We start from the raw sequence: 13071 nt of genomic DNA, 5'->3' as shown, positions 1-13071 counted from the left end.
CCTACTGAAGGTCTGTACAAGCCAGGCCATGATCGCTGTGAGATTTCACACAACACACAAACACGTATAAAAAGCACTCAGCCTTTTTGCATTATGCAAATACGCTTTTAGCAGTTTCTGAAGAATTGGATTGTTTCCTCCTGCCTTAGGTCACCATCAAAGACATACAGAGATATACACCTTTAGATAGGTTCCGTCCTTGTTAGGACTTGTCGGTACAGTAGAGTTGTCAAGCACTGAATTATGCTGTCTGCCATTGGGAGCCATATATGTGAAGTTCCCACTTTAGTAGCATGAGGCCCATTAACTTGACTCGTGCCAACAATATTCAAATCTGTAAATGGCAATTTGCATTTTATGTTGGGTTTTTCTTGTCATTTACAGATTTGAATGGCAATGAGATTGCTCACTTCATATCTAATTTGGTGAAAAAGATACCATAAACTAAAGGAATCGGATATGTGTATGTGCACTATAACTCAGAACTCAGCAAATTTTATGGATTTACTACTGCGAGCGATTGAATTGTTAGCTTATCCACACCCTCTGAGCTCTTTATGCAAATTGCAAGTTTTAATGTGGCTTGTCCTTCTCGTTTGGTCGAAAGTACTGTACTTTCAGTGACGATTGTGGGGTGGAAATACACGCTTAGTTTATATTAAGTCATTCGGCAGTACAGTGTGCGCTATGGCGTTTTTGTAGAAATTATCTTATTAAATAAAATAGCCTTTGGCTTGGTTAAAAATGTATCTCATTGTTTCAATTGAGATTTAAAAAAAAGCTAAAATCATATTTTTTATTGTTCAAATGATGTCCAGTAATTTAAAACAAAACCATGGTAAAATATAGATATTAAAAAAGACGGTCTTTACATACACCACTTGACGTTATGAACTTATTAAATAAACCAATATAAATATTTAATTTACTTTCCAAATACGATACATATGGATAATAGGTTGAGGCTACCGATGGAATGGCAACCACTTGGGGCAATACACTGAAGGTGAAATCAGCTCGCGTTCAGGAGATGGATTGAGGCATCGTTTGACGTGGAAGGATGGCAACAGCTTCGAGAGGCTTTCATTCAGCGGCAGATTGATCACAGATTGTTGATGGAATAATTTCCTCATCATCAGCCGTGACTTTAGGGACGCTTCTGTTGATTTTGAGATACAATACATAAATGATTTCCAAGCACCAGCATTCATCTTTCAGTGATCAGCGCTTTTACAATTCCCTGTAACCGTTTTATGATACTATCCGTGAATCACTGGAAAACATGTGATAACATCCACCATACCACAACACAGTGTTATGCATTGTCCTTGAAAATATAGTATTTAATTACAGAAATGCTGTGTATATTTGTGATAATAATTTACTATCCACGAAAGCCACACTGAGTTACATAACTTTTTTCGGGAGAGTCCTTCATTTGGTTGTTATTTTAAGATGTTTTCAGACAGTTAATGAGCGTGTATAATAATAAGTGGGAGGAAACCAGAGCACCCAGAGAAACCCCATGCATGCAAGTGGACAACACTAAATCTCCATACAGGTGGGAATAGATGGTGATTAGTCCACTTGCTGTACTGCCTTCTCCTGGAAAGACAGGGTATATATTACATGCACATGAGAGACAGTACAAAACACATTCCTGCGGAGGGGGCTGGTAGGAATTTTTTCCTACCAGTAATGCCCACTAGGAGCACATTTGTTATATATCCGGGTGTCCGGATACACGTGGACAGACATCCACAGACATACACAATTAATCTCCTGCCTCCTGTGAATTCATCCCGGCTGTGCCTCCAGTCCACTACGTTTCCTACCAGTATGAGAGACAATACAAATTACATGGCACGAACGATACAAAGAAAATTGAGTCGCTTTTTTAATTGAATCACAACGATGAATCACAATGCATTGAATTTCTGTGACGGGAGGGGTAATTCGTTTTATCATCATCAGCAGCAGCAGCCAGGGTCAATCTACTGTTGAATGAAGACCTTCCTGAAGGCACCATCTCTCAAAATCCATGTAGCATCTCGCGAATCGTTACACTTCCTCGTAAAAGGTAATGCAATATCTAAATTTTCCAGGTTAAAAGTACTATAATAATTACATATAAAGCAAATATTATTATAACAATTGAAATGTCTAAACATTTTTTAAAAACAATTTTTATATTACCAGGCAAGGCCCACTGAGCTACATAGATCTTTTTCAGAAGTGACCTGGCCACAAATGATCGCTCAACGAAGTTGTTTACCATGTGGAAATTTATCATAGCCAAATACTCTAAACGCATGTTTCTAAATGTGGAGGGAAAAACCGGAGGAACCCAGAGAAAAATCTACGCGACCACGGGGAGAACACGCAATCTCCAAATATACAAAAATCAGGGTCGGCATCAAAACCACGCCCTCCTGTATACAAGGGGAGGAAGTTAATATCTCGACCCCTATGGCATGAGGGATAAGAAAGTAATCACTTTAGTGTGAGTAGCATCGAGATATTGGCATTTGTTGAGTTTTTATGACAGCATGCCGTTTATTTTAAAGGTCACATTTTGCATTTTCCATCGTAGATTTGGAAGATAAAGGTGAAAATAAATATTTTACATAATTCATGTTTTTTTGGGTTAGATAGTGTAAATATACAAATGTGTCGTTTTGTTTTAGTCTATAAAACCTTCCAAATATTATGAAGTGTTGCGTATCTCCACCTACACACAGCACCTCAGAATGTGAGAATCAGGGGAAGCTTTAAAAAAATCACAACATTTCAAACAATTGGCATTTTCTACATCACAGGGGGTGACGATGTTGAGAGATATTAAAATGTCGAATACAACGCTCCTGTGTGTTGGGCCTTGGTGGAATTAAAGTACAAGATAAGATGAATGAGAATGTGTGGAATGTCGCTACACAATACAGTATTATTGCCTTTTGAAAACGGGATCCAAGTGTGCCTGCCTGCCTGCCTCACGCAAGTCATTCTCACCTTCCTATCTCACATGTGGTGTTTCCACTGGGACAGTAAAAAAAAACACTCAAATTGGTAGAAATATGTCCCAACAATTTATAATTCTTGTGTTGTCAGCCGGCCCCAATGGGCATAACATTCCAAGCACGCCCCGTCTGCTGCCAAATTAGTTAACTCGATAGCTTTATTGTTTTTCAGATTTATTTTGCAAGCCTCACTTGCATGTAGGAGCAATTCGTGAATCCAATTTAGGCGCAATGCGTATTTAATAGTAACTTTTCCTGTTAGACCTTACCCCAAGGTTATATATACACACACATTTCTGCAGCAATTTATGAACATTAACCATATTCATATCTCCACCTGAATAATTAATTTGTATGTTTGTGTTCCCTGCGTTCCATACCATTTTATTAATGCATTTGAACATGTTCGTATACGGTACAAGGTATCCACAAAGGTACCATCCATCGTTAAATCTTCGTAATTGGAAGGTGCTTTTCACCGTGGTTGAAATGTTGGCAATGCATTCCGCGCCTACTTGGGTGAATTCTTTCTTGTACGACTGAAAGCACGAGCACTAGCCCACGCATTCGCGCGGGATACACAGCCGTGGTGGGTGGGGGGAGGCTTTGACGAATCCGGCTCAACGCTGTGGGATGCCGGTGACGTCATCACGCAAACGTACACTTGCCCGCTGCCCAAGCCAGCCAGCCAGCTAGGAATCCAGCGAGGAATTCTATTCTAACAGAGAACCTGTTTGCTCTGCAATGAAAAATAAGAGACAGCGGGAATTTTCATACTCTTCTCATAAGCCTTTATTCGGAGCACTAAAAGAAGCCTGCTTTTTACGTATTAAAATGCCAAGGTCATTATTAGCGCCGTAAAATGTAAATTATTATTACATACTGAGGTTTTTTTTTTATGTTCTCGAGGATTTAAATAATATTTTGGCAATTTCAAATGGACCGTGTGAGCTGTCTGTATTCGTTACTCCCACCTCTTCGGTGTCGCTGTCTATTTACGTCTTCTGAACGTCTGCTTCCACCGTTTCAATGCGATTGAATGTTAATTTGTTACACGGCAAATTCCGTTTAGCCAGTTACCCAGCTAGTTTCGGTGGCAACTGCCTGGACCCACTGACAACAGAGTTATTATGTGATGGAGAGGAGGCCAGTCAGCAGCCAGCCAGGAAACCCGAGGCATCGATTATTTTTTCATAGTACAGGGTGTTTGAAAAGATGGACCCGATTTGAAATCTCTATATCTCTGCAACCACGAACCGCCCATGAATGAAACTCTTACCACTTGAAAGGGCGGGGCATAGAGAGGGCGGGGCATAGAGAGGGCGGGGCATAGAGTTTCAAGTGATTACCGCTAGATGCCTCTCCCAGCGCACAAACAGCCCCTAGCCTCAGTCATTCGCAAGACGGTGACCCTGCAACACAAGGGGCGTTTTGCATTCTGCAGTTCAGCGAGACTGAATCCGTAAATGCGGTACAGCGTGCGTTTCAACGGCGTTTTGACATTGATCTGCCAATGTCTAAGAGCATGGTGACACAAAAGACCGTGGTGTTTTTGTGCCACCATTAGCGACTAATCTGGATGACCTCAAAAACAGAATCACGGCAGCGGTGACTTCAGTGGAAGAAGACACCTTGAGAGGTGTTTGGGACGAATTCAACTATCGTCTCGATGTTGTCCGTACAGCAGGTGGAGGGCACATAGAGCATTTATAAAATGGTTCGTAAAACTTGATAACTCATTAAACCGTTTGTAGCTTTTTGTGTAATTGTAACATGTAGCCATCGTGAAATATACTGCTCTGAAATTAGGTCCATATTTTTTTAAACTTCCTGTATTATACTTGCATGAAATAATAGAGCATGATGCTTGAGCGATTTTATTGAGCACATAACAGAAGCATTCTAAAGAATGACACGCAAGGTGTTGGCAAACACCTTGGGCACATAAACCTCGATACGATGTGGAGGATTATAAGGATGAGAGTCATGCGATGCATGTTCACTTTCCCACGACCAAGTGTGTGCTCGTGTATTTGTATATTATTGTATCGACCTAGTTTAAAGTACTGCCAAGTGATCATTCTTTCATAACAGACAGTAGCATAACTAACGTTCTGAATTTACTCTCACAGAATAGTCTTAACAATCCACGAATATGCCTGTGAATAAATACATGGCAGGGCAGGAATTCGAGCGGGAGCGTTATACTGTGCCTCTCGCACACGGAAGCTGGATAATACCTCACTCCTTGTTGAAAGTAAAATTAAAGGACGCAAGTCTTACGCTGAGTGCGTGCAATCTTTAGACAGCAAGCACAGCTGTGCGATCTTGTCCCGAGCCACCGTGTACCCAATACTGCTGTCCTGTCAGATTGAAGGCATGTGGAAACAGCTGTTACCAGCACTCTGGCCACATTGTCTGATAGGAGAGAAGTGCAGTGTAATAATACAGCGAGGCTAAATTGGTCACTATATTAGAAAGTAATAAAATCGAGATGGTGCAAATACAGCTCGGTCATTCTTTGAACAACGTACGATGGGAAGTGAAGTAATTTTTATTGTTTAGAATATAATTCTTTATACAGTATGTACAATATCATTCTTACTCTGTGGTTTACATTTACATCTTTTTGTGCATTAAGAAGTGTGAATGTATTACAACTGATAGTATTGCATCGGTAATTAATTTAGTACCGTAATGAAAATGATTTTTTCCAATTGCCCTGGAAAGCCTCATCGAGTCCCAGGCGTGTTTTCTTTTTTTTTCTTTGGAGGGCCTCTTGCAGGTCCCACTTCAAATGAGCGTTTTTGGCTTAATCTGCGTGAAAACCAGGACCAGCCAGAGGCAACCCCACGCGCACGGCGTGGGGTGGCACTTGACTCAAGCACGGTCTTCTTCTCTCACATTCGAACGGCTCGCTCGTCTGCAATACCTGGGCAAGCCAACCCGACTGAGGACCCACCGGGGTCAACTCCCAAACAGCGTTTTGATAGCTGCCGAAGGCGTGGTTTTTTTAAGGGCGATTTGGTCACAAGCGATGCTCGTTTAGAGGCACTGTTGTCATAATATGAACGCACAGGACAAGCAAGTGCCCTGTCTGTTTTCATTAGGTCTCCATTTTCACTGTGTGCGGTGCGTGTGATTTACCGATTTTCTGCCGTCATCATTATTGTGATGATGCGTCTCCCTTTTCGGATTGACCTGTGTTGCTATGGATTTTTTTTGTTTCCAAAAAGGAGTTATCAGTTTTTATTGCACTGTACTATGTGGTCATTTTGTGTAATCTGAGATTTTTAAACAAACATTGTAAAATTATGCCTTTAAAATTTATTTAAGTAAAGGCAAATATATGGAAGTCATGTGTAATGGTCGGTTGGGTCTTATATAGATTTATATAGCGGCTTAAGCCAAGGCACTTTACAACAATAAAACAAATTGTAGATGAAATAATAGTGCTTTAAATAAAGAGTGGGGTTATTAAAAGTGGTGGTGTAGTTATGGCGACAGTTCGGAGGACAGGTGGGAGTGGTTAAGGCTGGGTATTTTATACCATACTGTACCGTATAAATCTATGTACAGTATATCACAAATCACCCAGCATGCACCCAATATTACAAGATCTCGGATGCGAAGCAGAGTTGAGCCTTAATAGGGCTTGCATGGGTGACCATCATGCACAACAGATCGCACACAGTGACTCAGGAAACCATCCCAAAGATTAATAATTATTTTCATTAACCATTGCTCGAGTTGCCACCTGTCCTGGCTTTCCCCGGATTGTGCCGTGTTTTTGAGCTCACTGTCCTGGGCAATCTGTAAGTCATCCCGGGAATATTAAGAGGTCCTGGTTTTGTAAGTTTCATTATAATGTACCGTTCAAGACAATGCATGTACATGGAGTTCTCCCCTGACCTGCTATTGTGATATATTCTTCTACCAATGACATATCCTATTTTTGTTTTACCTCCAGAGGTGGCAACCATAACGATTACCTATACGGACAAAAAAAGCAATAATGCCAATAGGCAGGACAGACGCATTCTAGACATTGGTGGTAACCAGTGACAGTGATTGCTACATGAGAGAGCCATTCAGAAATGTTATGGACTCATCGCGTGCACTGGAATACATTCAGCGTGGTCTAGAGTAGTGTCTTTCAACTCCAGACCTTGCGAGCCATCCCCCACGGTCCACCTCCTCGTGATTACGGTACCACTCCTTTTATAGGTAAAGGTGCAGCACTGCAATTACTTGCTCATGCCACTTTGTGAAAGGGCCTCCACTAGAGGACGCTCTAGAGAGCACGGCTCGGCGATTATGCACAAGCTGAATGGATGAATGGAGAGCCCTTCTAGAGGGTATCTGGCTTCCTCTTCCACACTGGCCTAGGTGTCTTGGAAGAGGTGGTAGTTACCCACATTTACCCCACCGCATGTGACCTGGTAATTCACCGTCACCAATATTTTAAAAAAATTCACATGAATATTAAAAGCCACCACACACACTGCATGCACCGGATGGTTGGTAATCATCACGGTAATTGCAGAACTCCGCACCGTGAGGAGTAGCAAGGACTGGAGTTGAGAGACTCTGGCCTGCATTGTATCTCTTCCCCGATCAGCCTTATCCTCGTAGGGAATTTCACAGCAGTGAACATTTCACAGAGTCTTTCAATTTTTCAGTCATACGCTGGCCAGTTATTCTTTTTCCACAGTAAATCTAAGGGTTACAATTGAAGACTGTGCGCTTCCGCCCATGACTGATCACTATAATATAAACGCGTCCAGTGGACGTATAAGTCTGGCGGTTTCCCCAGATGCCCGTGTCCCACTTATGTGCAGCGTCTTGAGACGCCACCGCATTTAGACGCAACATAAATCTAAATTCTAATGCACTGTAAGTGCTGTTGTTAATGGGTTTCCTCCTTTGTAATTAATGCTCAGCCACTTAGAACCCTCGACGCGACGCTTTAAAAGTGCTATCGACATCTTGGTTACGTTAATGTCAGAAAAAAGGGTCCTTTCAAAGCAGGCTGGAAATTAGCCATGATCGTGCCAATGTCGGTAACATTTACCCGCACGGGCATGCTTAACATTTAAGGTAAACCTCGTTAGAGTTCCGACCATCCACCTGCCCTCTGCACTCACAAGGTGTTTCCTATTTGTGAGATGCATTCTTCTTATTTTCCCCAAGCCATTGTGCGGGTAACAGCAAGGGACCCAGAAGTGGCACCAAAAAAAAAATCCACGTTTATTTACGCTTTGTCGCTTGGATAAAAGGGAACACATTTTTTGTGGATAAATGTCGATAAAACGATCAACCCATAGCACTCCCCATATCAAATTGGATCAAATGTGTTTGGCCATACATTGAAAAAGCAACACAGTACAGCCGTATGAACCCAAACTGGAATTACAAATAAATAATTTGTAAAAAAAAAAGTATGCATCATTTTTCCTTTAATTCTTTTTATGAAGATGAAACTGTCCGTGCATCTTGAACGGCCTACCAGCGTTTGTGGTGGGTGTTTAATACTATCAACAATACTATCAACATAAGTTTAAATATATATTTTTATCCAAAGGTATACAAACCTAGAAGATTGTTCATATACGTGGATACATTGTCAAACTATATATTTAGTAAAGATTCTACATGTTCATCAATAACACTGCATTTAGTAGAAATAAAACTCATTTGGATTTGATGTCCGTCTCCTTATCCTATTTCCAAAATAACGAAATGGAATGTGCCTTTTCTTCCTCATACATGCAGTGATTATCCATTTATATGCAACAATATGACAAGATAAATAATATATATTTGAGAATAAATTACCTTTTCACTCGTACTGCTTCATCCTTGTACCTGTTTGCCATCGCTGCACTACCCAGCACAATTACAATGGAATAAATACACTTTATGAATACAGTGTAATGCGAGCACACTGTATCATAGTTTAGTCAACCGCATCCATTAACACAGGCTTTCGCGACCAATATTGTCCATAATACAGGTTTTTTTTGGGTTAGATCGGGTAAATATATTTTCCACAAATCTGGCTGTTGCCTGATGCTAGTTGTATATTACTGGCGAAACGTCGTACTCAGATTATAAAAGTTGTGGATTTACTCTCCAACATACCGGTGTGCTGAACTAGTAACGAATTGGCGTATTCTGTTTACGTGACAAACCTTACTAATTGGCTGTGTCGGGTGGTGGCGGGTTTAATGATACATTTATATATTTACGCGATCTAACCCAAAAAAACAGTTATGAACTGCATCCGTTTCCACGCAGCATTACCTTGAACCTGCGATCACTGTATCGTGAAAGTAATGAACGAGGCTATTAGAATGTGGCGTCCCTTAGCTGGCCCGAAATTATAATAAACGTCCAGAGATATAGAAAAAAACTCGGTTAATTTGCATATGCGTGCAAAGGCTAGCGATTGTGCGTATGTCCTAGATCCAGAAATGTATACAACCGTATATTTTACTGCTTTGATGAGGTGGCTGCAATATTGTGTGGCTGTTAAAGTTACATTCGTGCATAATCATTCAGAGATAATGTCTTAATTACCAACGACTCCATTATTCTCATAATCACTACACGTCAGATAAAACTGCTTCAAGTCACGTTCGAGAAAGATAAATGTGTGAAATCCTGTTAATTCGATAATTTTTCAAATAGGATACCAGAGACAATGACATTGGCATTTTGTTTAAAAGAAAATCCCTTAGATAATCAAATCAGAATTTAAAAAAATTGCCATCCCAATTTATTTTTTCCTAAGCAGGCATTTCCATAAGCGTCATTACTTTAATCAGGACCCACTGCGGTTTACACTGGATGCATGTTTTATAAGGATTGATTAATAATTCATCGAGCCATAAATCATTGCAAACTCAAGGCGATTTCGAAATGCGTCGATTTGTGAGAACAGCAACTGCCCATCGAATTTAGCTTGTCCAAAATCGCATTTTTGGCAGGGTCCACTAAAAAGTGTAGTCACATCGTTTTTGCCCTTGACACAATGGTGTTTTATGACTTGGGGGGTCCCACGCAGTGACCCACGCAGGACAATGCGCATTGTGTGTTTGAATAAACATCTACAGTGTGTTATTTTTATTCTTTCGTGTGTGTGTGTGTGTGAATTACAAACATCCCAAATGATTGTGAAAACGCACAAGGGGGGGGGGGGGGGAGCTGCTGCGCACGTGTCTTGCTACCGCCATGAATCATACTCGCCCTTCGCTGCTGTACGACCACTGCGCGCATTTGGGTGCGTTGGCAAGGGTGTTCACGGGCATTCGTACGGAAGGCCCTCGGAGAGAGTGACTCATATATCGCGCCTGAGGAATACGAGTGGGCTCCTTTTGCTTCTCGATGACCAGCGGGAACACCAGCGTTGTCGCAATCCGGCTACGGCAGTGCGATGTAGCGTTAGGGGACAAGATCAACGATCGTTGTTGTCGCGTCCGCTTTGCAGAGCATCGTCACGTATCGTGATTGTTGTTCGTTTCATCCGCTTTTTACGCGTAGATTTTCTTTCCTGACGAACTATGCATAAAATAACAATGAAAGTTCACAAGAATAATTAAAGTTGCAAATAATATGTATTACCCATTAAACACGTGCTTTCTAATGCATTTCCTGGAAAAAATTGGCTTCGTGGTGGTTATTATATAACATCATCTTCGTAATTTAATGACAACATGTGCATGATAAGCATGAAGGGTTTGTAAACGTGCAATGATCACAATACTTTTGGCAGGTTTTATTGAGTAAACTGCAGTTCGAATACATTTTGAGCCATCTTTATGCATACTTGAAGTACATCAAAGCACAACAATCATACCGTAAAAATGTGAACGTTAAGGGAAAACAACATCACGGTAATCAACGTATTGTGAAATAATACGGCTTATATCATGAACAATAATATTGGCAATCCTACTTGGTAGCCTCACAGAAGCCCCTCGGTGAGGATGATTCATGGGCACTGAGGAATACACGTGAGCTCCCGTTATTTTGCAGGCTTACAGTGAATTCCCATGCGCGTTCGGAGCTCGCCTGTGCTCGTGGGCACTCAAGTGTGTGGGTGCGCGTGTGTGCGCGCGTGTCTCTCGCAGTGGGGAGCGATTCCCGATCATGGCCACCGTCGTGCGCTTTCAGATGCGCTTCTGCGACCGTCTGGAACGCTCTTCCTCCCGATATTATGAAGCCAATGGAGCCTTGCGCTTTTAAATCAAGACTCAAAACTAATTTCCTTAGAACTGCTTTTTGTGTTTAAGTTTGTTGCCCCTTTCCCCGCACCTCCAATTAGAGATCTGAATCAGTTCTGGGTCTCCCCTAGGTCGACTCAGCCTCAGGTGAGTACCTGGTGGTGGTGTGTACTTAAACAGCGCCACTGGCGACAAAGGCAGCCGGGCGTGGTAGTTGGACACCCACCCCCATCGTGTGCCGTGCCGACCATCACAGGTGCTACTCGCGAACAGCGTTTGCCCCAACAGTCTGTTAAGGCTACAGGGGGGATCTTTGTCTTCGTGCCTCCCCGCAGCATGACGTGGAGGAGGTGGACCCTCGCGGGCGCACGCCTCTGCACCTGGCCGTCACCCTCGGGCACATCGAGTGCGCCCGCCTTCTGCTCAAACACGGGGCCAATGTGGCCGTGGAAAACCGGCAAGGATGGTCCGGTAAGCCTCCCCGAGTCGTTACCTGGCAGCACCCTCGCTGGTAATTAGCTAACCCCCACTGCCCCCCCGCCCCCGGCGACTGCCGGCCAAAGGTTGCTGTTGCCGCTCCATTTTTGGAACCGGTGGGTGTGTCTTAAAGGATATCTGTGTTTGCTGGCTGACGCGGTTGGAGTGTGGCTTCAGATATTTTTCCATGCCTCCGAGCTCACAAAAGTGAAGGGGTTCACTTCTAGATTTGAAGCTTTCGTGACTGCAAGGATCCATACTCTTTGGTTCTATTCGTGGGTAAAAAATAAAACAACAAAAATCACGACGTTTCGGCCACAACACAAGCCACAACACAAGCGGCCTTCATCAGGTGAAGGGATTAGACTGTCTGGTCCCTTCACTCCAGCGCTGTCCTCGAGACAGTATGGTCCCTTCACCTGATGAAGGCCGCTTGTGTTGTGGCCGAAACGTCGTGATTTTTGTTGTTTTATTTTTTACCTACGTGACTTTACCGAATAGAACCAAAGAGTAGGGTTCACTTGTGTTGAGCGAGTGAACACAATCTGTACGAGCGTCTTCTCAACATCACAGTACAAACACAAATTGGATTTATATATCAAGCTCAATGCAACCCCTCGTCTCACGGTGATGTACAGAAACAGTGGCCTTGTTTTAGAGAGAAATACAGTCGTAGGAAGAGGAAAAAAGAAAGGTCCCGTAGCCTGGATTTGATCAGGGAGTAGATAGTACGGATGGCTGGGAGTTTTTGACCACGGGGACAGCTGAGGAAAATGATCGATAGAAATCCTCGGTTGCTCATCCATTCACTGCGGTGTTTTGCCAGTTCAGGCCACGTACCTCCCCCAGCAGTGTGGCGGCATGGATTGCACTCACAATGATGTGCAACACATCCTGGCACACTCTATATTACAGTTTGATTTTAAGGAAAGAGTAAGAGCCCAGGAAACCTATATGGAGAGCAAACCAGCAAAAACTTAATTCGTCACTTCTCATTCAAGGGCTTGCAAAACTCAGCTTCTGCAGCGTTCGCATTTTGGGACAGCTTTGCCCGTGACACACATGATGAGAATAATTAAAGGCCCTCACTGGAAGCGGGCGGCGGCGGTGGTAGTTCCAGGCCGTTGTGGGTGCAGTTGCTCATGTTGTGGCGCGTGCCCCCCCCCCCTCCCCCACCTCTGTCTGCGGGGCTCAGTGCTGCAAGAGGCCGTGAGCACGGGTGACCCCGACATGGTGCAGCTGATCCTCCAGCACCGTGACTACCGTAGGGTGACGCGCCGCCTCGCCGGCATCCCCGAGCTCATGGCCAAACTCCGCAAGGTGGGCGAGGGAGGGAGGGAGGCTCGAGA

The 13071-nt window shown here is 43.1% G+C and overlaps 1 protein-coding gene across 4 annotated transcripts in view; it reads left to right on the top strand.

Annotated features, from left to right (window-relative positions):
* LOC116939120 (ankyrin repeat domain-containing protein 13D-like) overlaps nt 1-13071 on the top strand; it is a 57807-nt gene that overhangs the window by 2418 nt on the left and 42318 nt on the right. For all 4 annotated transcript variants that reach the window (XM_032947098.2, XM_032947100.2, XM_032947099.2 and 1 more), the window contains exons 2-3: nt 11581-11716; nt 12918-13042. In XM_032947098.2, coding sequence (XP_032802989.2) covers nt 11581-11716; nt 12918-13042 — 261 coding nt within the window. The remainder of the gene's footprint in view (nt 1-11580; nt 11717-12917; nt 13043-13071) is intronic.

The sequence above is a fragment of the Petromyzon marinus genome, chromosome 5, assembly GCF_048934315.1.
Source record: "Petromyzon marinus isolate PM22_M1 ecotype Great Lakes invasive population chromosome 5, UKy_Petmar_22M1.pri1.0, whole genome shotgun sequence".
NCBI lineage: Eukaryota > Metazoa > Chordata > Hyperoartia > Petromyzontiformes > Petromyzontidae > Petromyzon > Petromyzon marinus.
The sequence above is the reverse complement of the archived record's forward strand: the minus strand, read 5'-3'. Positions and strand labels throughout refer to the sequence as shown.